This window comes from Lotus japonicus, chromosome 2 (genome assembly GCF_012489685.1).
Source record: "Lotus japonicus ecotype B-129 chromosome 2, LjGifu_v1.2".
Taxonomy (NCBI): domain Eukaryota; kingdom Viridiplantae; phylum Streptophyta; class Magnoliopsida; order Fabales; family Fabaceae; genus Lotus; species Lotus japonicus.
Window position 1 is genome coordinate 71,602,492 of NC_080042.1, and position 21,709 is coordinate 71,624,200.

A 21,709-nucleotide genomic window follows, 5' to 3' on the forward strand; every position below is an offset into this window, starting at 1 on the left:
TTGTCTTATAAATGTGATGACTTAGTTCCACTCAATTGACACTTGGATGAGATAAAACTCACTTTTGGTCGTCCCAACTAGCCAACATGATGTCCACTTTGTTGTGGAACCTTTGAGTCGCACAGGAAGATTTTGAGCCTAGTAGCCTTTTGGGACGACCGGAACAAGAATCCATTGGCTTGACATGTAATGCAATATGATGTCAAGTTTGACAAGCTTATACTAATCACAAAGAGTTAATGGTCAAATTAGTCTCTGAATTTGTAGCGAGTTTGATTTTAGTCATTCGGTGGAAAAATAACGTCTGGTGGCGGTAAAAAACAACAAGTAATTATAAAAATGACTGCCACTAAACGTCATAGTCCTGCCCAAGGGACTAAAATGAAACCCATTTACAAAATTAGAGACTAATTTGATCATTAACCGAATCACAAAAATATCTCATACATAATGCAAGCGTTTCGAGATAAATAAACCACTTTAAAGTATTAATAAAAAACATTTGCTTTAAACCAACTTTTAGCCGAGATGGAACTTATATTTCACACAGTGTCTTTCGGTTCTTCTAAAGCATTTTGAAACTTGAAAATTTCCCACAAGTGATTATTGAAAGTGATTCCCAAGATGTGGTGGATCTGTTAAACAACCAGTACAACTAGATTGTTCAAGCCATTCTTCAGCTGAGATCAGTCCATGAGACTATTGTTATCCGTCATGTTCTAAGGAACTCAAACTCCTTGGCTGATTATTTAGCTAAGGTGGGTCTCTCCCTTCCTTTCGGGACACATACCTTTGATTCTCCTTTCAGCAAGTGTCACTCTCTATTGCGGCGGGACTTGGATCCATCATCTATTTCCCATGTAGGGTCTTTTAACCCTTAGTTTTTTGTTTACGAGGCCTAGCCTCTCAATTGTAACAAAAATAAACTTGAAATATTATGATTAATGAATAATTATAAATGTGTGTAATAGAGTCGTGACATTCAAAGTAACCACTTTTTTTTTCACACTTTATAGGTTACGTACCTAGTCACATTCCAATTATTTTATTTTTGAATTTCATTAAATTGGGGGAAAAAGTAATCTTGAAGATCTTTTCATTTTAATCAGTGGTTATTATTGGTTTTATAAGGGAAGATGAGAGTGAGAAAAATAGTGCTCATAATGTTAACCTAAAACATGCAATTGAACATGCTTTAACCCCTTCACAATTTGTGAGGTCATTTACCCTCTTAAATGAGGAGTTAACACAAATAATAAGAGATTTTGAAGGTGAAGATTGGAGTGATTCAAGTGAAGATTCTAACCCTCTTAAAAGACTTTATTAACCTTGATATAGTGATACTGACCAAATCTTTTTTTGATGTGGGCTTGGAACCAAGACTAGCCAGCCCACTAGAAATTCAAAATACCCACTAAAATGGGCCTTCTTGTGCAACTACGACCCATTTGTTTTTCCCATGCATTACACTGCACTCACACAGTGTCTCGCTCCTGTCTTGTCCTCTCACAACATCACATCACTTTCTGTCTTCGAAACTTTGGCTTTTCAAACTCCAAACTGGGTTTCTCTGATCACTCAGAACGTGATTTTGTAACTGGGTTTGCACACTGTGTAATCTACAACGATGAACTTCAAATTTTGAGTTATTTTATATAAATTTTGCTGTTTAACTCAACTATGATATCACCCCGTTGTGCTTGCAGTGTTGCAATGGCTGAGGAAAAGGACGCTTTCTTCGTTGTAAAGAAGGGAGATGTTGTTGGCGTTTACAAGTCTTTCAGTGACATTCAACCTCTACTTGCATCATCTGTATGTCTTTTGTTTTTCAACCTCCTTGATGCAAATTTTTTGTCTTTGGAGTTTTTCTGTAAATGGGTATCAGCTCTTTGTGATGTTGAACCTCTAAATGGTGTCTATACACTGCTAAATTTACATCAAACTTGTGGGGTTGTATACTTGTATTTTTTGTTCTGGGAACCATCATGTCTTTTTCATTGTTTTGGTTACAAATTACAATGGAAGTTGAGTTTCTGCATTTTCCAAGCAGGTACCTGGTGAGACTGTAAGTGTTTACAAAGGGTATTCTTTACCTCAGAAAACTGAGGAGTATCTTGTCTCACATGGGCTCAAGGGAGCTCGTTACTCTATTGGTGCTGCTGATGTGCAGGAGGGGCTGTTTGGAAGGCTTGTTGCTTGTCCTTATCAGGTTCGAGACACTCTTCATTCCTTTATAATATTTGTGGAAATTTCCTTGCACATGGGATCAATGTCCCTTTTTCTGTCTAAAAGCTTGATAATGTTAACTTGAGCTTTATGTTTCTACTTTTGGTTATCAGCTTACATTTTTTTTTGGGGGGGGGGGACTTCACTTCTAGGATTATGGTTGATTGTAATGCGTATGGTTCATTTGCAATTAGCATTGTTGATGAAAACTTCTTGAACTATTTTTTAACTTCAAAGCTTAAGCTTAAGCTTTCGCCATTTATCACTCTGGCATGTTAGCAACTGAAACAAGTTTAACTTCAAGAAGTGATCATATTTCTTTCAGGAACCACATGCTTATGTAGGAACAGCTTCGGTCGTGAATTCCTCATCAAAGAGCTTGCAAGGTGCCAAGCAATTTAATGCTAGTGTAAGTTATCAACATTGACATATCTCAACCAGGAAATTGCACCTTAGTATTGCCAAATTATCACTCTGGCAAGTTAGCAACTGAAAAAAAAGTTTAACTTAAAGAAGAGATCAAATTTCTTTCAGGAACCACATGCTTATGTAGGAACAGCTTCGGTTGTGAATTCCTCATCAAGGAGCTTGCAAGGTTTCAAGCAATTTAGTGCTAGTGTAAGTTATCAACATTGACATATCTCAACCTGGAAGTTGCACCTTAATATTCGAAAAAGAAATGCTATTTACTTGTGTAAAATGCACATTTCGAGCTTTACTGTGATCTTCACTGGTAAGTCATGAGTGTTAAATAACATGTTCCTGAGGTCCACCCGTAGCCACCTTGGCCCCCATATTTTGAGAAGCGCTGGACTTCTGTTGTCTGTTGAAGTTAGTGGGATGTCAGCAGGTCCCTTTTTAACTTTTGAATAGATCCAAGTTAGTATTGTCAGTGCTGTGGTCTTACTCTCGTACAGTTTAGGCAGTTGAAGGTGTGTTTTTCATTGTTTATTATTGGTTTGTTTTACCTTTTTTTGTTTCTTGAGCAGGAGGTGCCAGGGTCATCTACATTTTCAAATTTACCGGAGCACCACATAGGCGGTAGTGGATTTCAGGTCGAGCGGCCTACTTGTGTAAGTTGGTTTGTGTTTTTTAAACGTTGCTAATATCATTATACTAGACTACTAGAGTATAGTTTGCAGGTCACTTAATATTGTGTGATGCAGTTGGTAACTGTCCAAGCTCCTTTTCCATTGCCTGATTTTCTTTATCTATGCAGTTATCAGCAAGTGGTTATAAATTTAGAAATTATGGCATCATAAAATTCAAATCCACTACAAAGGCTTGGCTGTCAATATTACCTCTAGTTTAGAGCTTAGACATTTCCTTGATGATTTTCTGCTATAAGGATGGGTCGGTGACTGTGTGGGACTTATTGTTCATTGTTAAGTTATCGCTGATGCAACTCTTAAATTCCAAGCATCATATTAAATTGTTCAACTCTTAATACATGGATGTGTGCAAGTAGTGGTTCTGTAGCTGAAGGCTGGTGGCTGCACCAGCATCATATTAAATTGTGCTCTGTATTATCTTTCTGTGCTGTTTAATTCAACTGAGTTTCATTTGTTGTTCAATCTGTTTGGAAAAAATAGTAATTTTTTGAACTTTCATGACATTTATAAGAGAAATTTTTTCCCCTTTTAACTTTGACATGTGGAAGCACATATGTTGGGTTGGAGGGCTTTTAAACTGGATGGGACGTTTCAGAAATTTTCTTTGAAATAAATTAATGCATTTGGCCTTCAGATTGAATGCTGAATTTCTTGATTGATTGTCCACCTCTCTTCTTAGCTGGATTATTTGGCATACTTACAACAACAAAATCTTACTTGCAGCTTTCTTGTAGCCTTGAGTTTGATGGTGCTTCCAAAGGAAATCCCGGACCCGCTGGTGCAGGAGCTGTGCTGCGTGCTGATGATGGGAGCAAGGTGTCTACTGTATGCTACAATTCAACTTGTTATTATGTTCTTTAAAGAATATTGCTAACTCTTAGGTCTCTTCATAGGTCTATCGGTTGCGTGAAGGAGTTGGCACTCAAACCAATAATTTTGCTGAATATAGGGGTTTAATTTTAGGATTGAAACATGCCATCAAGGAAGGATACAAGCACATTCAAGTCAAAGGAGACTCCATGCTTGTTTGCAACCAGGTTTGGTGTCTTTTCAGTTTATGCATTATTCTTAATAAGTTCCAATATTGAGAGAGATTTACCAAGGATTTCTCTTCAGATTTTTGTACAACTTTTTATCTAACCAGTTTATCATCTGATGTGATTGCTTTTGCAACAGGTTCAGGGTTTATGGAAAATCAAAAACCAGAATATTGCTTCCTTGTGTAGTGAAGCTAAGGAGCTGAAGAATAAGTTTCTATCATTCAAGATCAATCATATTCCTAGGGTACCAACTTACTCATTTGGTCTAAGTTTTATATTTATTTACAAAAATGAAGAAGATTTTGGCTAAATTGCCCCCTTCACCCTTATATTAATGCGGAGTGGACAACTCTGGATAAACAAAAGATGAAATGTTGAAAATAATTTACTAGCATTTGACAATCATTTATATGTCAGTGTTTCTCATGGCTTTTAATTCTCATGCCTACCTATAAATGAGGCTATGTGATCCAAATGCTTGAGTAGCTAAATTATCTACCATTAAAAATCATTGTTCCAGTTTTAACTTAACTTTGAGCAGTATTCCTACCAATATTGTTTAAGCTATTTGTATGGTTCCTGGGAGTATTTATGTGGAGTTAAGAACTTAAGATCACTTGCAGCCTCAATTGTTTATATGAATATTTACATGCAGTTCTTACTATTTTATCTTGTTTTTTGGATGACAACTACCTTAATTTTTGCCTCACTTTTTTGTGATGTTCCAGGAATATAACTCCGAAGCTGATGTTCAAGCTAACTTTGGCATAAGTCTCCGAGGTAAGACCCCAAGGATTTCTAAGTTACCTATACGGTTAACTTTGCTTTCCTGATCAAATGAAAATCCCCTTAGCAAAATGATTTGCAGCCAAATATGATCTTGAAACCTAAAAGCCGCTGTGGTTTGTATGTGGTTTTAACTTTCTCTTCATATGTTTCCATTTTCTAATTACAATCTACGATAACGCTACCTTTTCTGTTAACAGAAATTTAGGAAGAAAAAATAGTGTATACAATCTCTTAGCTTTCTATAGTTTTAACTTCATATCTAGATTTGGAACGGGAAAATAATTTTTGTTGGCTCTTCAACTTTTGCAGCTGGTCAAGTTGAAGAAGTTCGTGAGGTTCCTTAATGCATTGACTGACAGTACCAGTTATGGCATGCCCCTTTTGCTTTCAGCAAGTGTAAATTCGGTAGCTGTAACAAAGAAGCAATTTAAATTTCTAACAACATATTTTATGTGACTTTTTTTGTATAGGCAGTTACGCCCTCCCTGCCTTGAATTGGCTTTGCAACTTAGCATATGCTAAGTTGCTAACCATTCTGTTTGTCTAACTCTAGACATGCTAAATAGTGTAGATGCCTAACATTAGCTTTGGGACTTAAACTTGTGCTGTAAAGCTCTCTCTGCAGTAGAGTCTAAAAGTGAGATATTTATCTTAATGGAAAGATTCTTTGGCCTTTAGGCGAGAGACAAAAACTAGTCTTCACAAAAATACCGGGACAATTATCTTAATGGAGAGATTCTTTTGCCTTTAGGCGAGAGACAAAAACTAGTCTTCACTAAAAATACCGGGTTAAAAAAATGTATTAAACCCATTTTAGCTTCACCTTAATTTTTTTTACCATGTATTTAAAGATGCATTTATGTTAAGGGAGTTTTACAAATTTAATTATAATAATACCTCCATCTCTTCCTTCTCCCACTAGTTTTTTTTTAATTGGTCGTCCATTGTCACAATTACTTCTTTCCAAGCTCAAAATCCATCTCTCTTTATGAGTTATCCAGCTTTTTCTTCTTTTTTTGAAAGATGTTTGGATTACCATCCAAAGAGTTATCCAACGACACTTACATCACATGAGAATATAAGTCCCAAGAAGTGATATTGCAATGAAGAAAATTAAGAATAGAGCATGCTCACTCAAGCTAAGTTGATTCATCCAATACAAAACATGAAGTAAAAACCTTAAGAGTCATACAAAAGTTCATAAAACTACACAACTCAACTAGCTCTGCCAGAGTTGTAATGTGTAGCTTTGCAACAAGGCCAACATAACGACTTCAACAACATCAAGTGAAGTCTAGCTGACAACAAAGAGAAGCTAGAAGGAATGAATGACTCATGTGAAGACCAAACAAATTGTGGTAACGAAATGAGAAAAAAAAAGTGATGATGACAAAGGCGGCTTTAAACTGCAAAATAATTAAAATAGGAATAAATCACAAATTGAAAAATATCATCAATTTAACCACAAATCAAGTATTTGATGTGATAACATATATGACATCCAGAGCGGTAAAATTCTACATATCAAATATTCAACACAACTACATTCACACGGACTCGTAGTCGAGCCCGAGACACCTCCTTAACTGAAAAAAGAAATAGAGCCTAATAAATATTTACAGGTAATAAAAATATTTATTTATATGCGATAAAATCTTGTTTGATGTGGGCTTGGATGGGCCTTGTTGTGCAATTGCTTGATCCATCTTCCATTTTCCCACGCATGACGCATGATATATAGTACAGTTTCTCTGTTACGCTCCTTTCATTTCTGATCGTCAGTTTCTGTCAACCTTTCTTCTTCTACACGGTTAGGGTTTTCAACATTCATTCAAACTCATTTCTTCTTCTTTTCTCATCACTGAGGTCGTGATTTTGTCACTGTGTTTGCACACTGTGTAACGATCAACAATGAACTTCAAATGCTGAGTTATTTCATTTTTTGTGATTTTTGTTGTTGTAATCTCAACTAACATCACTCTCTTGTTCTTGCTTGCAGTGTTGCTACTAAGATCATCCCCTTGTGCTTGCAATGGCTGAGGTTTGAAACGCTCTTCGTTCTTTTACGTGTTGTCTCCAAAATTTTCTGAAAATTTCTTCGTATATGGGATCGATTTCACTTTTGCTGTCTAAATGCTTTGATCTACATGTTTCTAATTTTGGTCATCAGTTTTGTATTTTTTTGTGACCTAGATTCTATGTTTATGGTTGAATATTCACTTGATTGTACTGTATAGGGTTCATTTGCAATTAGCATTATTTTTGGAAATTTCTTAACATTTTGTTTATTTTTGGTAAATGAGACTAACTTCAAACTTTAGTTTATGCCATTTGTGACTCTGGCAATCTAGCAACTGAAAATTGTTTAGGAAAATGATTAAACCTACGAAATGAAAAATGAAATTTCGTTCGTTGCGAATGAAACGAAATTTCGTTCGTTTCCATAACGAAATTTTGTTTGTTTCCATTTCTGATTGGTTAATACAAGATGCTTTGATTTCTAACATTGAATGATAATTTATTTTCACCAATAGTAAGTGGCCATGTAAACATTTGACTGTTTCGTTTGGTCATTTATTCGGCCTAAATAGCAATTGCTGAAATGTTTAACTTGATCATGAGATTCATTGTCTTTCAGTATCCATATGGTTCAAGAGCTTACCGTGGGAATTCCTCATCAGGTGGCAGGCAATCTAATGCTAATGTAAGTTATCAACATTGACATTATCTCAACCTGGAAATGCTGTATTTATTTATTAATGTGAAACACACATTTGGAGTTCTTGTTGATTTTCTGCCATAAGGATGAGTGTGAGACTGTGTGGGACTTGTTTTTTCATTGTTCTGTTATGGCTGATGTGACTTTTAAAATTCAAGCATCCTATTCTAGTATTAATACATGGATGTGTGCAAGTAATGGTTCCTGTGGCTGAAGGCTGGGGGCTGTACCATAAAGCCATAGATTAAATTGTTCTTGGAGCCATTTTAAGCGAATCTAACTGTCAAAACAAATATCTTGATGGAGACTAAAGTATTCTGTTCTGCTGTGTAATATCTTTCTGTGCTGATTGATTCAACCGGGTCTCATTTGTTGTTCAAAATGTTTGGGAAAAATTATGAATTTTTAAATTTTCATGACATTTTAAACTGAGTGTACTTTTTCCCCTTTTAACTTCGAGATGTGGAAGCACATATGTTGGCTCCGAGGGCTTTTAAACTGGATGGAATGTTTCAGAAAATTTTCTTTGATTTCAATCAATGCATTTACGGTTCAGATCTGTGGTCATAATTATGGTTACAGGTTTCATTGCATATGATTGTATGCTGATCTTTCTTGATTGATTGCCCACCTCCCTTCTTTGCTGGATTATATGGCATACTTACAATAACAAAATCTTTCTTGCAGCGTTCTTGTACCCTTGAGTTTGATGGTTCTTCCAAAGGAAATCCTGGATCAGCTGGTGCAGGAGCTGTGCTGCGTGCTGAAGATGGAAGCAAGGTGTCTATTGTATGCAACAATTCATTTTTTGTTGCGTTCTTTAACAAGTGTAGCTAACTCTTAGGTATCATTATAGGTCTATCTGCGTGAAGGAGTTGGCAATCAAACGAATAACCAAGCTGAATATCGAGGTTTAATTTTAGGACTGAAACATGCCCATGAGCAAGGATACCAGCACATTAATGTCAAAGGAGACTCCCAGCTTGTTTGCAAACAGGTTTGGTATCTTTTCAGTTTATGCATTATTCTTAACAGGTTTCAATATTGTGAGTTGTGATTTACCAACAATGGTACGTTACTCTTCACTTTTTCTTTTCTAACCAGTTTACCATCTGCTGTGATTGCGAATGCAACAGGTTGAAGGTTCATGGAAAGCTCGAAATCCGAATATAGCTTCCCTGTGTAATGAAGCAAAGGAGCTGAAGAGCAAGTTTCAATCATTCGACATCAATCATGTTCCTAGGGTACCTACTTACTCATTTGGTCTAAATTATATCTTTATTTACAAGAGATAAGAAAATTTTGGCTAAATTGGCCCCTTCTCCCTTGTGGGTAATGCTAAGTGGACATCTGTGGATAAACAAAAGTTGATTCTTGAAAATAATTCACTGGCATCTGACAATCATTTATATGTCATAGTGTTTCTCATGGGTTTTCAATTTTCATGCCTACCTATAGATGAGGCCACGTGATCCAAATGCTTGAGTAGCTAAATTATCTACAATTAGAAGTCCTGGTTCCAGTAATAACTAGACTTTGATCAGTATCCTACTAATATTGCAAAAGCTATGTGTCCTCAGTATTTTTGTGGAGTTAAGATCACTAGCAGTACCAATAGTTTATATGAATGTTTACATGCATTTCTTACTATTTTTATCATTTTTTGATGACAACTACCTTATTTTTGCCTCACTTTTTTGTGATGTTCAAGCAATATAACTCTGAAGCTGATGTTCAAGCAAATCTGGGTGTAAATCTCCCAGGTAAGACCCCAATGATTTCGCTGTACAGTTAACTTCTTTGCTTTCCTGATAAATGTGAATCCATTTAGCATGATATGGTTTGTATTTGAGAATATTTTTCAATTGATATGTTTTCATTTTTCAATTACAATAATGCTACATTTTCTTCTTTAAAAATAAATACAAGAAGAAAATAGTGTTATGTAAACAAACTCTTAGCTTTCCATAGTTTTTAATTTCATATCTACTTTTAAAAGGGGTAAATAATTTTCGTTTGATCCTAAACTTTTGCAGCTGGTCACGTTGAAGAATATTGTGAGTTTCCTTGATGCATGACTGGCAGTATCAAGCATTGTCAATTTCTTTTTGCTTTCTGCCTTTGGTAATTCGGATGCTGTAATAAAGAAGCTGGTTAAATTTCGTACTATATACTTTGTTTTATGTGACTTTTTTTGTGGGTGTTGGCACTGCCTTGTGCAGCCACAGATCAATTACTTTGAGCTGTTTTGTCTGTTTGACTATGCATATCGTGTGGATGCTCACAATTAGTGCTACTTTAATGTTTGGATGGCATTGCCTCAGCTAATGCATGACCTTATTGTAAGCATATGTGGAATCCTTCACTCGTTTTGAATTAAGACTTAGATTCGAGCTTTTTAGTGTTGCATGTTCTTAAAATAAAATTTATGAAAAGATTTAGAGTTAAGTTCAACAAATTTAGAATTTGTACAACTGAAATTTTTTAGCTGATTAATTTTATATAGGTTTTGTTTGTCTCGGCAATGGTTTTTGTAACCCAAAAGTGATTCAAAGGTCATTTTTTTTAAAAATTAAATAGGATTATTATAGTGCAGAAGCAGAAGATTTATATTTACCTCCCTTTAAGGAGATTATTGTGGTTCGAATATTCGCTTTGTTAAGGGTTGATTTGTTATGTTTCATCACTTTATGCATAATTGTATTACTTTTTGGGGTTTGAAGATATGCGTCTTTTTTTTTTGGTCAATGCAGATATGCTTCTATCAAACTAATAAATGTTTAATTTATGCAAAGTGCAATCGGGCCTGTCTTTGAACTTAAATCTTATTTTTTGACAAAAAAGGAAAGGCTTGATTATATTTTTATTCCCAAGGTGTAACCTTAGTTACCTTTTATGTTTTTCTTCAAATTTGTTTAATCTTTCAATTTCTTATCTATAATTTTTTTTTTCATCAACTGAATCCGTAAATCTTAATAAGTGAATAACTTTCAACGTTGTGAACTGACAATTTATTCTTCAATGATCCTAAATTGAAAAAAAAAATTACTAATTTTTCTCTATCATTATAGTTTCTGTAATTGTTATTTTAATGTCTTTAGATTTAGATTACCTTTCCTCTTGTAACAAAAAAAAAAGTCTTTAGATTGTTCTAATTGCCACATAGAATGGATATTTTTCGGGTTTAGGGTTTTTAATAGAAGAGTTAAGCTTACAGGAGAATTGACCTAACAACATAAATTTAGGTAGCGTTTAGTAGACACATCTGAACGGGACGGAACAGGATATATGAGTTCTGTTCCGCGTTTGTCATGTTTTTAAGATGGAACAGAACAGGACAAAAAGCTCCTGGAACGGGACATTTTGGTTCCGTAGAAAAGGGTGGAACGGAAGGGAACAGAACAGAACACTTTATTAAAATTATTATAAAGACAATACTACCCTGAATTTATTTTCATATTTCCATTTCTTTACCCCTTTCCTCTTCTCTGTTTCTCATCATCATCCTTACGTCTTTTTTTCTTCTTCTTCTGCATAATCATATATTTTATTCAATTTCTTTCTTCTGACAAAAACAAATTGCCATTTTTACCATCAGTGCTCTCAGATCCCTCCATCAATTTCTCTTCCAATTTTTCCTTACTCCATTGTTGTGATTTTTCTCAATCATAGCCACAATCAAAGTTCATGGAGCCCCCAAATCACATGGCGTCACAAACAAATGATGGGTGACAGAGAAAGATGAAGGAAGAGACAAGAGAGAGGGGCGCACGGTGGAGGAAGAGATCAGAGGCAGCGGTAGATCCACGAGGTGGCTCCGTTCGTGGCGACCTGAGATCCACGGCGGCGGATCCGGCCACTGAGCGTGATGGCCCCTAGGCGTGGCGTGGTGGAGGTCTGGTGGCGGCTTGGATGTGTGGGAAAACAACCATTAAAGGGGAGGAGAAGAACGTTCTGAAATTGTTGTTGCAGGCTTGCAATGCTTTGTTTGGGAAAATAACAAAAAAAAAAAATTGATAGGCAGGGAAAATAACAACCTGATCTTGATTTCTTTTCCTTCTCAAATGTTTTTTAACTTCTAAAAAGTTTCTTTTGCTGCTTCGGAAAAATTTCTCAATAGTTTCTAATAAGTCCAATTATTATATGTTCATAAAAAAAATATATAATATATAACATATATGAAAAATTGAAAATATTATTCTGTTGAAAACAATTTTAAAGCTTAATAAAACATTAAATATAATAGGGGTATATGTGTAATTAACTTTATGGTTCAGACTTGTCCAGTGTGTGTTTACCAAACACAATGCACTGAACATTATTGTTCTGTTCCATCCTGTTCTGTTCTGTTCCGTTCTGTCCTGTTCTGTTTGGTTTCCAAACGCTACCTTAAGCACAACCTAAAGGCATAATTGAGAAGAACTTTTTGGACTAGCTCACAAATATGAAACTCCCATTCAACCCATGAATCCATTATATGTGTTTATGGTCATGAAAGAATATAGCCTATAGGCATTATTCCAATCAATTGCAAAAGATATAGTATAATGTCCATGATTAAAACGTTAAATTGGAAATGATGTTTGGATTGTACGGTGGGTTCTTTCATTGTGGTTCACTTACTATTCTCCAAATGAAAAATTGAGCTCCTTTATTTGTCTCCGATGAGGCACACCATTGTCACGAGCCACCGTTCCATCACCTCCACTACATGTTGTCGTCATCTTTGTGAGATCCTTGTCCAAATCTCTTTCCTCGGCATCTTGTTCTCGCACAGGTGCTCTGTGAAGGAGGAAAGAGACTGGAGCGGTGACGTAGGCATGTCGGACTGGGCTGTGGAATATTTTGTGTGGGTCTATGTTTTATTTGCCTAAATCTCATACATCATCCAGAGTTATTCGGGTCAAACCATCTGGTCAGACCTATTTTGAAAACCTTAGCTTGGAGGACACACATTAGTTTACAACAACATTAAACGTAGTGCTCGGCAATATAGAAAATCGAAGGTGAAATTCGTTGCAATAGTCATTTTGACTTCGCGTGTAACATTTCCAACACCATTGTCACCAATAGAAGCCTCATATGCAGTCATGCAACTTACATATTTTTACAGCTAATAAAAATATTTATTTATAGACTTTGTTTTAGTCATAATATTTATTCATAGTCTATATAATATTGTTTGACATGGGCTTGGAACCAGGACTAGCCCACAAGAAATTCACACTAAAATGGGCCTTGATGTGCAATTGCATGATCCATCTTTTGTTTTCCTACGCATGATAGTACAGTTCTGCAGTGACGTCTCCTGTCATTTCAGTCTCAGAGCGTCAGTTTCTGTCAACTTTGCTTCTTCTTCACGGTTAGAAACTCTAGTCTCTAGGGTTTTCAACATTTTTATTTTTCTCATCACTGTGAACTTGGTTTTGTCACTGTGTTTGCCCACTGTGCAACGATGAACTTCAAATGCTGAGTTATTTCATTTTTTGTGATTTTTGTTGATGCTTTAAACTAACATCACACTTTTGTTCTTGCTTGCAGTGTTGCTTCTAAGATCACCCACTTGTGCTTGCTTGCAGTGTTGAAATGGCTGAGGTTCGAGACACTCTTCGTTCTTTCACGTGTTGTTGAAGTGTTGCTTGCATCATTTTCATCATTTTGCTGTTTAAAAACTTTGATCTTGCTAACTTGAACTTCATGTTTCTACTTTTGGTCATCAGTTTTAATTTTTTTTAGCTTATGTTGATTCACTTGATTGCAATGCATATATAGGGTTCTTAACTTTTAAAAAGTTCTTAACTTTTTTGAAAAGTTCTTATCTTTTTTTGTTTTTTGGTAAATGACTAACTTCAAACTTTAGTTTATGCCATTTGTGACTATGGCAAGTTAGCAAATGAAAAAAGTTTTAACTTCAACAAGAAATTTCATTTTGTTTCAGTATCCATATGGTTCAAGAGCTTACCACGGGAATTCCTCATCAGGGGCCAGGCAATATAATACTAATGTAAGTTATCAACATTGACATATCTCAACCTGGAAATTACACCTTAGTATCGCCAAAGAAATGCTATTTATTTATGTGAAACACACATCTGGAGCTCTTGTAAGATCTTTATTGGTGAGAGTGAGACAGGTGTTGAATAAATTGTTCCTGAGGTGCACCTTTAGGCAACTTTTTTTTTTGAATTCTGGCATCATATAATTCAAATCAACCTACAAAGTTTTTTCTGTCAATATTAACTCTGCTTAAGACATTTCATTGGTGAATTTCTGCCATAAGGATAGGTGTGAGACTGTGCGGGACTTGTTTCTTCATTGTTCAGTTATCGCTGATGCAACTTTTAAAATTCAAGCCTATTCTAGTGTTAATACATGGAGTCATGGATGTGTGCAAGTAATGGTTCCTGTAGCTGAAGGCTGGGGGCTTCACCATCAAGCCATAGATTAAATTGTTCTTTGTGTAGCCAATGCAACAGTCATAACAGATGTCCTGATGGAGGCTAAAGTATACTGTTGTGCTGTGTAATATCTTTCTGTGCTGATTGATTCAACTGGGTCTCATTTGTTGTTCAAAATGTTTGGAAAAAATTATGAATTTTTAAATTTTCATGACATTTTAAACTTAATATAATTTTTTCCCTTTTAACTTTGAGATGTGAAGTTATATGTTGGCTCAGAGGGCTTTTAAACTGGATGGAAAGTTTCAGAAATTTTTCTTTGAAATCAATCAATGCATTTGAGCTTTTAGACAGGATTCATTACATATTTATGCTGATCTTTCTTGATTGATTCTCCACCTCTCTTCTTAGCTGGATTATTTGGCATACTTACAACAACAAAGCTTTCTTGCAGCTTTCTTGTATCCTTGAGTTTGATGGTGCTTCCAGAGGAAATCCTGGACCGGCTGGTGCCGGAGCTGTGCTGCGTGCTAAAGATGGGAGCAAGGTGTCTACTGTATACAGCAATTCATTTTGTTGATATGTGCTTTAACAAATGTAGCTAACTCTTATGTATCATTATAGGTCTATCGGTTGCGTGAAGGAGTTGGCATTCAAACAAACAACTTTGCTGAATATCGAGGTTTAATTTTAGGACTAAAACATGCTATCCAGGAAGGATACGAGCACATTGATGTCAAAGGAGACTCCATGCTTGTTTGCAACCAGGTTTGGCATCTGTTCAGTTTATGCATTGTTCTTAATAGGTTTCAATATTGTGAGTTGAGATTTACCAACAACGATTACTCTTCAGTTTTTCATACAATTTTTTCTAACCAGTTTACTATCTGATGTGATTGCTTTTGCAACAGGTTCAAGGTGTTTGGAGAATCAACAATCAGAATATGGCTTATTTGTGTAATGAAGTGAAGGAGCTGAGGAATAGGTTTCTATCATTCAAGATTAGTCATATTCCTAGGGTACCTACTTACTCATTTGGTCCAAGTTTTATATTTATTTACAAAAGTGAAGAAAATTTTGGCTAAATTGTTCCCTTCACCCATATGGGTAATGCTAAGTGGACATCTCTGGATAAACAAAAGATGAATCTTGAAAATAAATTCACTAGCATCTGACAATCATTTATATGTGATAAACACTGGAATCAACAGTGAAGAAGACAAATGTAGAAACTGAAAGCTAACCAAGAATCACTGAGATTCCAAGCTAGAGATGAATTGTATTGATAGAAATTGGGGAAGAACAATTAGGGTTTACAACTGATTTCCCAATGATCAGTTCCTGGTTCCACAACCAGTTCCAAATTCTACTTTCCCAAAAGATGACTTCTACTACAAGTTTCAGCTATTTATAGCCTATTGAACTAACAGCTCTCACTGCCAGCTAACAACTCTAACAAACTCTAACCGCCAGCTGTCAACTAGCTGGCTAATTGATTTATTACACTTTAGTCCTTAGACTATGCTTTCACATAACTCTAGTCCTTTTCCTAACATACACATGTTTAAGGGCTGGCTTAGCCCTAGACCTATCAATATGTCATAGTGTTTCCCATGGATTTTTAATTCTCATGCCTACCTATAAATGAGGCCATGTGATCCAAATGCTCCAGTAGCTAAATTATCTACAATAAAAGTCCTGGTTCCAGTAATAACTAGACTTTGACCAGTTTCCTACTATTATTGCTTAAGCTATGTGTCCTCAAAGTATTTGTGTGTTGTTAAGAATTAAGATCACTAGCAGCTTAAATAGTTTATATGAATATTTACATGCAATTCTTACTAATTTTATAGTTTTTTAAATGACAACTACCCTTATTTTTTGCCTCACTTTTTTTGTGATGTTCAAGGAATATAACTATGAAGCTGATGTTGAAGCAAATCTAGGCGTAAATCTCCGAGGTAAAGACCCCAAGGATTTCCCTATACAGTTCACTTCTTTGCTTCTCTAATAAATGAGAATCCATTTAGTAAGATGATTTGCAGCTAAGGCTGCTCTGAAACCTAAAAGCTGCTGTTGTTTGTATTTGAGTATAATTTTCAATTGATATGTTTTCATTTTGTAACTATAATAATGCTACCTTTTCTGCTTACTAAAAAATACAGGAAGAAAATAGTGTTAAGTGAACAACGTCTTAGCTTTCCGTAGGTTTTAATTTCATATCTACTTTTGGAAGGGGTAAATAAATTTTCTAACTGGATCTTAAACTTTTGCAGCTGGTCAAGTTGAAAAGAACGTGAGATTCCTTAATGGATGACTGGCAGTATCAAGCATTATCAGTTTCCTTTTGCTTTCAGCTATTGGAAATTTGGATGCTGTAACAAAGAAGCCAGTTAAATTTCTAACTAAATATGTTTTATGCCACTCTTTTTCTTGTGTTGGCTCTCTCTAATTCAGCCGTTTGGATCAATTACTGTTAGCCGTTTTGTCTGTTTGACTATGCATATCGTGTAGATGCTCACGATTGGGGGACTAAAAATAGTACTGCTGTTATGTTTGGATGGCATTGCCTCAGCTAATGCAAGACCTTATTATAAGTATATGTGGAGTCCTTCAGTCGTTTTGAATTAAGACTTAGACTCAAGCTATTTAGTGTTGCATGTTCTTAAACTAAAATTGTGAAAATTGTTATAGAAAAGTGATTCAAAGAAAGTCATTTTTTGTTGTTGAGGATGAGCAGGTAAATGCCGTCACAATTGGGGACTGCCTGTTAAGCCTTCAAATATTTATTGTTGAGTGTTGACAAGGTTGATTAGGTACGGCTAATGGATGAGTTGATTGAGATATTTGGTTGTATTTTTTTAGAAAATAAGAACAAGTACGCTTTGGAATTTTGTGATTATCACTTGCTGCATAGTCTCTCCATTTTGTGACAATTTATTCATAAATAAAACTCCTTATTTGAAATTGTTTATTAGTTTTTCTTTATGATATTAATTTTCTATTAGAATTTGTCTTGTAATTGTTATTTTTATATCTTTAGATTGTTCTACTTGTCAAATCATATGAATATTTTTCGAGTTTAACGTTTTTGAAAAGAAGTTATGCCTACACAAGAATGGACCTAACAACTCATTTAAGCACAACTGAAAGTAAGGTTTGCTTTTGGTGGTGGTGCACAACCTTGATTTGCCTTGCTTTGCAAAGCGGAGCTGCGTTGACACGACGGGGGGTGTACCTTTAGAAGATGCTTTGATGCTCAAGTTAGTGAGTAAACAAATAGAAAATCTCGAAGTTTGAAGGATTCTAGGTTTGCATCATAAGTAATGCGTAAATTAATGAACAACTGCACTTGCAATTGTAGGATTGGTATTGTAAGTCTTTAGGAAGTCTCGTGTATGGTCTTTCGATGTCGTGGTTTCCCTTAGGCAGCCAACCTTTGTGATCTTTAATAAATGAGTCGGCGTTTGGGTGGTGGTCTTAGTTAGGATGAATTCTTCCTTTAACTAAGTCATCTCATGCACCTCTATGACACTCAATTGTGAGGCATTTGGGCGGACAGTCTTTTAACTTTTGGGGCTGGGTATAACACTTTCTTTACTTGCTCCTTGATACATAGAAATCTTCTCCACAACCTGAACACCACATGTTCTCGAGGGTTAGCCTAAGTGGTAAGAGTTAGGGAACATAAGGGTTGAGTGAGATGTTGGGTGGGATGAAGGGTGAAGGGTCCAGGGTTCAAAACTTGATGAGAGACTAATTTACTAACATTACTAACAACTAATATTTTCCTGTAAAAAAAACATGATCATCACACACATAACCAGGTCCTATTGCAAACATTAGCCAACCAGTGCACTAGTTGTACTCAACAAACATATTTATGTGGAACTTGGCTTTTTTTCACATGCAGGGCTTACATTTTTTCTTTCAGAGGTATCTCACCTCTCTTTCACCGCATGAGCTATCTACAAGGGACATTAAATTACTACTTGAATTATGTTGAAGTCGACTCTTGATAAACACATACACATAGACAAAAGAGAGAGGTATGAAATGAGATGAAAAAGAATACTAAATTATGTGAGATAAACATATTTACATATGCCATCTATTTTTTGTTCACACATGCCATTTCAATACATAATTTCTTCTTGTCAAAAAACACACAAAATCTTGGGCTTAAGAAGCTATTGGGCCAAAAACATCTACAACCAACTTCACACATGTAAAGAAAAAACAGAAAAAAAACTTGGTACTAGAAGCAGAGTACAACATCATGTTCTGTTGTGGATAGGGAGTGAAAAACAGCAACTTCATCATCAACTATCCAACCAGTTATCATCACTGTGTGTTGAAAATGGCAACACTATTTTCATCTCCATCTCTGCATTCCATTCGCCTCTCTTCTCCTCCTTCTTCTACACCTTCTTCTCCTTCCCTCGCGTTTTGCACCTTCCCTCTCCACCCTCGCTGTTCACCTTTGAAGGCATGGACAGTCAAGAACCGTTTGTTTCGTGTGGCCAAGGCGGTTGAAGGAGAAGAAGAAGTCAGCACCACTGAGTCTGAACCACCGCAACAACCATCCACCTCGGAGCAGCAACCCGTTGTGGTTCCCATTTCCCCATCTGATACTCTCACCATGCTCTTTCAGGTACACCACCACTAGTTTCACTTTGATGACTGGTAGGTGCTTGTTGTAATGCCCGTGTGAAAATTTTGGAGCTTTGGACCTTGTATGTAATGTGATGAACTAGTTTTGTGGATGTTCCTTTAAATCTAAATTGTGATGAATTTTGCAGACCTACCCATTAGGCAATTTTTGTTCTTTGTTTGATATTTTGACTCAGTTATTATCTTTTCTTGCAATTGTGGTCCTAAATTATGCAGGGATTGTATGAAATTAGAATACTGATAAAAATAGGCTTATCATGATAGTGTTTGATAAAATGACATGCAAGATTGTGTAAGGCTGAGACTTCTTGATGGGGGAGGTTGTGAACTGTGAAGTAACTACAGAGTGAACCTAGCTAAATAAATTGGACTAAGCACCCAAATTAGTGTCTTAAAGATACAGCTTTAATCATATTAGTCTTTGTAAGACAAAAATGACCATGTAAATCCCTTAAATATCCATTCCCTAGGTCAAATTAGTCTTAGAGTTAATAATGTCATGGGCTAATTTGACTTCTAAAATACATGTTTTAGGGACCTATGTGATCATTTTCATCTTCCTGATATTAATTATCAACATTCTATCTTTCTAGGAATCAATTGAGAGTTTACTCAAATAATTAACCCTAACTGTCCGCATATCATATCATATCATATTGGCTAAAGACCTATCATATTATCCTCACTGATCAATACTGCATATGTCTGCCCCCTAAACGGACGGATAACTTAATAAATGGTCTTTTGAGCCACTGATTATGGTATATACTTGTTGTAATTGGATCACTTTGCTTGGGACTAACTGTCTACTTTGGCAAATTTGAAGGCAGAGGGAATATTGAATGAAACAGCTGTTCCAGCTTTAACAAAAGCTCTAGAGGTAGCTCTATAAACTTTCATAATCTAAATTTTTTTTGTTCAATAACTTCAATGTGAACATAGATTGATGCAGTAAGTCATTTTTCTGTCATTGTGTCATTTGTCTGTATTCTGTTCCGAGTTCCTTGTTGAACCTAGCAGCCATAATGCTGCTTATGATTAGGTTCTTGTTTTTTAATATCACCATTTATTACTTTCTTCTAAAAAGTACATGAATGAGTCTTGTTGACCGGTTGCCTTTAACTTAATGATGATGCAGGCAGGTTAGAGTGTTTTCTTTTTTCAGACTGAATCCTGTCCATCTTCAATCCAAATGTAATTTAAAAGAAGATAATGGTATACTACATTTGGGAAACAAAAGTCAACCTAGTTTATGAATGGGGTGAGATGTTCATAGGATGATCATGAAGAGAGGAAGTCCCATTCATTGGCCAAATATTGTGAAGTGAGGGGGAATGCGTTTCTTCGTCTGCAGTAACAGAAATAGCTTAATCTAGTCATGGGCGTATGTCTTATTTATATCCATTAAGGATTTATAAAGACAGCTTTTAATTCTATTTCTATAAAATAATTTGGTTGTTATATTTTTGATTGTCTTCTTTGTTTGTTCTTCTGTCATGTCGTTATTGTCTTTGGAAACTTTGGGGCTTATTACCTTAACACTTGCTTATTAATGTTCCATTACGTTTATCTTTATAGGAGACAGATGGTGTTACCAATTTGAGGGTTCATCTTTTTGAGGGACTCGCAAGTTTAGAGGTATGCTTTAGTACAATATCCAATTGCCTAAAGGCTTTTATTTCTTTCAATAATGAACTCTAAACTATTGATTTTGAATGATTGTGAGAAATCAAACTATTTTTTGCTGCAACCTTTATGGGATTGAAATCTCCTCTTAATAATTAATTCATTATTTTGTCATTGAAATGTTGATAATACACATCATATCCTTGATCTTTATAAACTTTGCTACTGTTAAGTTTTTTATGTAAGGAAGCAAGTGCTCATGAGCCCGTGGCAGAGAATTTAAGAAATGGTTTTTTATTAGATAAACATTACACGATGAGTTTAACTTTACTTCAATATCATTAATGAATTTTGTGCTCTTATTCAGTTGGAAAAACAGACAACAGTCCAAGCTACAGGAGTGGCTTCTAGTCTGGTAGAAACCATACAAGGTTTAGGCTTTAAATTACAGACGTTAAATCTGAGCTTTGACGACGCAGAAGTTGCAGCTGCCTAGACTAAATGTGCTGGTTTAAGACCACTGGAGTTTGAGGAAGGAACAATTTATAGAAGTGGCATGTTCCTGCTTTTCTGACTAACGCCTACTGCAGTCATTTTTGGTTTGTATAGGCTTTGATTAAGGGTGTTGGTTATCTTTTTTTGTATTTGGAGGGTGTTGCTTAAATTTCTTTATTGTTGTTATTATTTCCTGGAAAAATTTTAAGAGTATGTAATGATAAAAGGCTTCAACTGATACAGCTTTTTGATGGTAGAAAGCTTCATCTGTTCTTTTTTTTTTTTAAATCTTAATTTTGTATTATTTTATTAGACATGCTCGACCAAGTTAAGAAGTGGACTTTAAAGGATACAATACCAATTTAATTAGGGTATCTTACCAATTATTTTGTTTTGTAGCTAGTTTGGTTGATGAATAAGGTTATGAAATGAATTGAAATTACAATTGATACCACCTAAAACCATGAGTTAATATATGTTCTAAAGTTGAAAACATTATATATCTAATGAAAAACCAATTATTTTGTTTTACTGCTAGTTTAGTTGATGAATAATGTTATCAAATGAATTGAAATTACATTTATACCACTGAGAACGATATATGAGTTAAATTAATATATGTTCTAAAGT

General features: G+C 35.3%; 3 protein-coding genes and 1 pseudogene across 4 annotated transcripts; all 4 read left to right on the forward strand.

Moving 5' to 3' along the window:
• Nucleotides 1–1,482: 1,482 nt before the first annotated feature.
• LOC130739267 (uncharacterized) lies at nt 1,483–5,859 on the forward strand (annotated as a pseudogene).
• Nucleotides 5,860–6,864: 1,005 nt separating this feature from the next.
• LOC130739268 (uncharacterized) lies at nt 6,865–10,235 on the forward strand. 2 transcript variants are annotated; one of them, XM_057591519.1, is made up of 8 exons: nt 6,865–6,977; nt 7,167–7,208; nt 7,806–7,871; nt 8,574–8,666; nt 8,743–8,883; nt 9,023–9,130; nt 9,598–9,649; nt 9,923–10,235. In XM_057591519.1, exons 2-8 carry the CDS (start codon nt 7,200–7,202, stop codon nt 9,955–9,957), a joined length of 504 nt encoding a protein of 167 aa, XP_057447502.1. In that variant the 5' UTR covers nt 6,865–6,977; nt 7,167–7,199; the 3' UTR covers nt 9,958–10,235. The 2 variants fall into 2 exon arrangements, with proteins under 2 accessions (XP_057447502.1, XP_057447503.1); XM_057591520.1 differs by lacking the exon at nt 6,865–6,977 and adding an exon at nt 6,991–7,065.
• A 2,033-nt stretch (nt 10,236–12,268) lies between these two features.
• LOC130735635 (uncharacterized) lies at nt 12,269–17,316 on the forward strand. Its single transcript, XM_057587561.1, has 8 exons — nt 12,269–13,248; nt 13,428–13,481; nt 13,825–13,890; nt 14,739–14,831; nt 14,909–15,052; nt 15,196–15,303; nt 16,194–16,245; nt 16,561–17,316. The coding sequence occupies exons 2-8, from the start codon at nt 13,473–13,475 to the stop codon at nt 16,599–16,601; spliced, it is 513 nt and encodes a 170-aa protein (XP_057443544.1). The 5' UTR covers nt 12,269–13,248; nt 13,428–13,472; the 3' UTR covers nt 16,602–17,316.
• Nucleotides 17,317–18,539: 1,223 nt separating this feature from the next.
• LOC130739269 (uncharacterized) lies at nt 18,540–21,339 on the forward strand. The gene is made up of 4 exons (XM_057591521.1): nt 18,540–18,938; nt 19,785–19,838; nt 20,537–20,596; nt 20,952–21,339. The coding sequence occupies exons 1-4, from the start codon at nt 18,645–18,647 to the stop codon at nt 21,078–21,080; spliced, it is 537 nt and encodes a 178-aa protein (XP_057447504.1). The 5' UTR covers nt 18,540–18,644; the 3' UTR covers nt 21,081–21,339.
• Nucleotides 21,340–21,709: the final 370 nt, after the last annotated feature.